The 4,071-nt window shown below is 37.1% G+C and overlaps 1 protein-coding gene across 1 annotated transcript in view; it reads right to left on the bottom strand.

Annotated features, from left to right (window-relative positions):
* Window positions 1-4,071, bottom strand: part of LOC103147518 (protocadherin beta-10-like) — a 21,537-nt gene that overhangs the window by 5,380 nt on the left and 12,086 nt on the right. Inside the window, exons 4-5 of the mRNA XM_016678427.1 lie at window positions 3,139-4,056; window positions 1,190-1,202 (exon numbers count right to left, since the gene is read on the bottom strand). Of these exons, the coding sequence (XP_016533913.1) occupies window positions 1,190-1,202; window positions 3,139-4,056 (931 nt within the window). The remainder of the gene's footprint in view (window positions 1-1,189; window positions 1,203-3,138; window positions 4,057-4,071) is intronic.

Below are 4,071 nucleotides of genomic sequence, written 5' to 3'. Positions count from 1 at the left end.
TAGCGATATTTCCAATAACTGAACCTCGTTTCATCTCCTCCGGGAAAGAATAGCTCATGTCTCCATGCGCAACTTGCAGCAGAAAAAACAAGCAGTTCCACGATAGAAGGACAAATATGTTCAAATCCATTTTGTAAAATTATGTGTAAAATATCCAAACGTATAACGTCAGTTAGCTGAAGTTAGTAGCGACAAGATACGGAACAAAAACGAGCCGCAAAAGATCCGCACTGTCTTTATCTGCAACAGCTCAACGGCGCATGAAACAAGTCAACAAAAGAACAGATACATATTTAAGGCTGGTGCATAACGACATCTTGAGTTCAGTTGAACAACATAAACGGAATAAAAATAATATTTTGTCTTAATTTTAAAAAGGAACGCAGGCTTGCCGTCGATTTTAATTACATTTTCAGCCGTAATTTCACAAATCACTGTAAGCTATCAGACAGTTTTGTTTTAAGTAGTTTGCACTAAGCACTTTATCAATTCTTTTGAGCATCAAATGGTAATTTTTTTTCTAAACTTTATCTGATCAGCAGCCGTTTTAAAACTGAGAGAGTTAATAGCATGATACCTTGAGTTCTGATTAGATCCAGGTGCATGGGGAATTTACATAGCCAATTATTTACATTTTCTTTGTTATTATTGGTATTTATAATTGTGAATAAGTGAAATATTCCTTTCTAAAAAAGCAATTGAAATTAAGGATTTTCTACAACGTATAATAAAATTCATATTTTTTAGCAATTTCAGTTTAATTAACCTTTTATAACACAAATTACAGCAGATGCTCTGTCCTCTCCGTCCCATCTTTAACATTTTCACAAGTGTTAAAGATGTCACATGCTTTTGTCATGCTTTTGAGCATGTAAACCAAGGATTATTACTCAGCACTTTATCTAACCGGTATCTAACTGGCAGGCAATTGCTTCATCTGCTTATAAATAAGAGGTAAAGTCCAGACACACCGTGGCACAGACATCAAGTTGATAAGCAGCTAGTTATACAAAAGCATATGTTTTGTACCAATACAAAACATACAAGATGTTTGTACCAATACAACGAACATCAACAGGAACTTCATACAAACCCACACTTCATAAATAATGGATATGAAACGGTAGCTAAAAAAGGCGTTTTGCAACTCATGGGTAAAACATCCATTTACAATAGCACGTTTAAGTACCGTATTTTCCGCACTGTAAGGCGCACCGGATTATAAGGCGCACCTTCAATGAATGGCTTATTTAAAAACTTTTTTCATATATAAGATGCACCGCATTATAAAGCACATAGAATAGACGCTACAGTAGAGGCTGGAGATACGTTATGCATCCACTAGATGGAGATGCACTAAAAGGGAATGTCAACAAAACAGTCTGACTGGCGAGGAGAGCCTTCAGCGACTGGGCCGGGGCGTGGCCGGACGATGGTCACCCTTCTCCATTTGCGCACAGCATGTTCGTGGAGAACATGGTGCTAAATGACCTGCAGACGACCAGATTCTAGACGGTCTTTAGATAGGTTTCATATATAAGGTGCACCGGATTATAAGGCGCACTGTCGGCTTTTGGGGAAATTGAAGGTTTTTAGGTGAGCCTCATAGTGTGGAAAATACGGTAAGTCTAATTTTAAAATTAGACTGATTGACCATTACCACAAATGAGTAGTACTAAACTTGACATAAGTATTAGAAAAACAAATAAAATTGATCTTTCGTGTTTCTTTCACTAAGCCTGTGCTTATGTGGTGTTTGGATGGATTTGCCTCACCAATTATGGTGAGGCAAATCTTAGTAAAGGTTATATCTTAATTTTAATTATGACTGCGCATCAAAATTTATAAAATATAAAATTAAGATCTTTTATCAATTTAGCCAAGAAACATCTTTCTATTTAATGGCTTATTGCAAATGGACCAAAAGGAGCTACACACTCACCAGGAAAAAAAATATGACATGTGCTCAGTGACAGAAAAAAAAATAAAAACAACACATTTCAAATAAAAACAAATTGAGTTGCAAACAGAAAGTAACCATAATCAACAAGATACATTCTCTCGAAGAACAGGAAGCCACCTCAAAAATCGCTATCAAATGCAGGAAGGATACCAACCCAAAAGATCCTGGGATTTTGCTGTGAAGGATATTTCTTTGTGATAATAAAAAGTTTTAGCTGTGCAGCTGTAATTAAAATAATTTATGGAGAATATATGGGGGAAAAAAGAAAAACTCAAATAAAGACACACGGGTGGCTTATGGGCTGAAAGGATGTAAATGTACACAAAACACAATATAACCCGACCAATGACGAAAATCTAAACCATTCCTTACATGTGAAACCTTATATCCTTTTCTTTCCAATGCATAAAGATGAACCACAACAAAAACAAATTTTTATTTAAGATTAAAGCCGACTCACAACAAAATCCAGAACGGAATACCTTTGCCATTAAAAAAGTTGGATATTTTTAAGAACACTGTTGCAATTGCTTTGAAAGTCTTTCACACAATGAGTCTCACTATAGTTAAATATTAAGAAAAACTAAATTGAAAAGTTGTTTGAACAGCAATCATGATGTTCTCATAAAATTTCATCTGCTAAAAAGTAACATCAGCATTGGCCTTAGGTGCAGAAAATCCACAATTAAAACATTTCAATATTAAAAGCTTAAAAGAAGAATATTGAGATTTTAAGACTGCCACATATAACTTATTGTATCACCACAACATTGTATATATCTACGCTAAAGAAGTAGATGTATTACATATATTTCGAAAAAAGTAATAATAATGCTGAGACACTGAATACGCAATAAAATACTAATATTATTATCAATTCCAAAATGTTCAAATGTTATTAATTGGGATCACATATGACACACAAAGAAGCAAGATTATTCAATGCAAAAATCATCCACACAAGTAAAAAATGATATCAAAGAGCGATCATTTCTAAATAAGACGTTTCAGCACCAAGGACAGAGAAGGACAGGACAAACACATAAAAGCATGTAGGTTGAGACATAACGCAAGAGCAAGAGAAACAAGTGAATCACTGAAAACAAGAGCAAGAAAAGTAATTGTATTTGTAGGATGGGTGGGCTGCAACTATTTTAAATGAAATAGGTTCATACCTCTAGAGAATCGTCACAATCTCCAAAAACAACGGCAAATTCTGTTGGACTTTTCTTCAGAGTCTGGTCAGCAAGCAGAGTGCTGTCATTGTAGGATGATACAAATTTAAAGTCACTGGTTCTGGATCCTGTTGTCAGGTAGGCATCGTAATTGGAAGTGCTACGCAAGGTCCCAGTGGTGTCAATGTCTGCATAATTAGGAGGGAAATAAGGCCCAGGAATTGCAACTGCTCCATCAAACAGAAGTCTGGGCTTTCTCCTATGACAAAACCTCGCACCCAGGATGATGATGATGAAGGTCAGAAAGAAGGTGGACACAGAAACCAGCGCGATGATCAGATAAGAGGTCAGTTTGGAATTATTCTCTTCATAAGAAATGTCTTTCAGTTCTGGCACTTCAGCCAAGTTGTCAGAAATAAGTAAATACATTGAGCAGGTGGCAGACAGAGAGGGCTGTCCATTATCTTTCACTGCAACAATCAGGTTCTGTTTCATGCTGTCAGACTTTGAAATGTCCCGCTGTGTCCTGATCTCTCCACTGTATAGATCAATACTGAAAAGTCCAGGATCTGTGGCTTTGACTATATGGTAGGAAAGCCAGGCGTTCTGTCCAGAGTCTGCGTCCACTGCTATCACTTTGGACACCAGAGATCCTCCATGTGCAGCTTTAGGGACTAACTCAGTCATGAAGGAGCTGCCCTCTGGTGCCGGGTACAGGATCTGAGGATAATTATCATTCACATCAGATATGAACACACTGACAGTAACGTTGCTGCTGAGAGGAGGAGAACCATTGTCTCTGGCCATCACTTGGACTTTAAAACTCCTGAACTGTTCATAGTCGAATGACCTCACAGCGTGGATCACTCCTGTGTCTCCATTAACAGATAGATAGGAGGACACCGAGGCACCGTTCACCTCACCAGGTAACAG

The sequence above is a fragment of the Poecilia formosa genome, unplaced genomic scaffold, assembly GCF_000485575.1.
Source record: "Poecilia formosa unplaced genomic scaffold, Poecilia_formosa-5.1.2 Scaffold183, whole genome shotgun sequence".
Taxonomy (NCBI): Eukaryota; Metazoa; Chordata; class Actinopteri; order Cyprinodontiformes; family Poeciliidae; genus Poecilia; species Poecilia formosa.
This window is presented reverse-complemented; position numbering and strand designations above follow the sequence as displayed.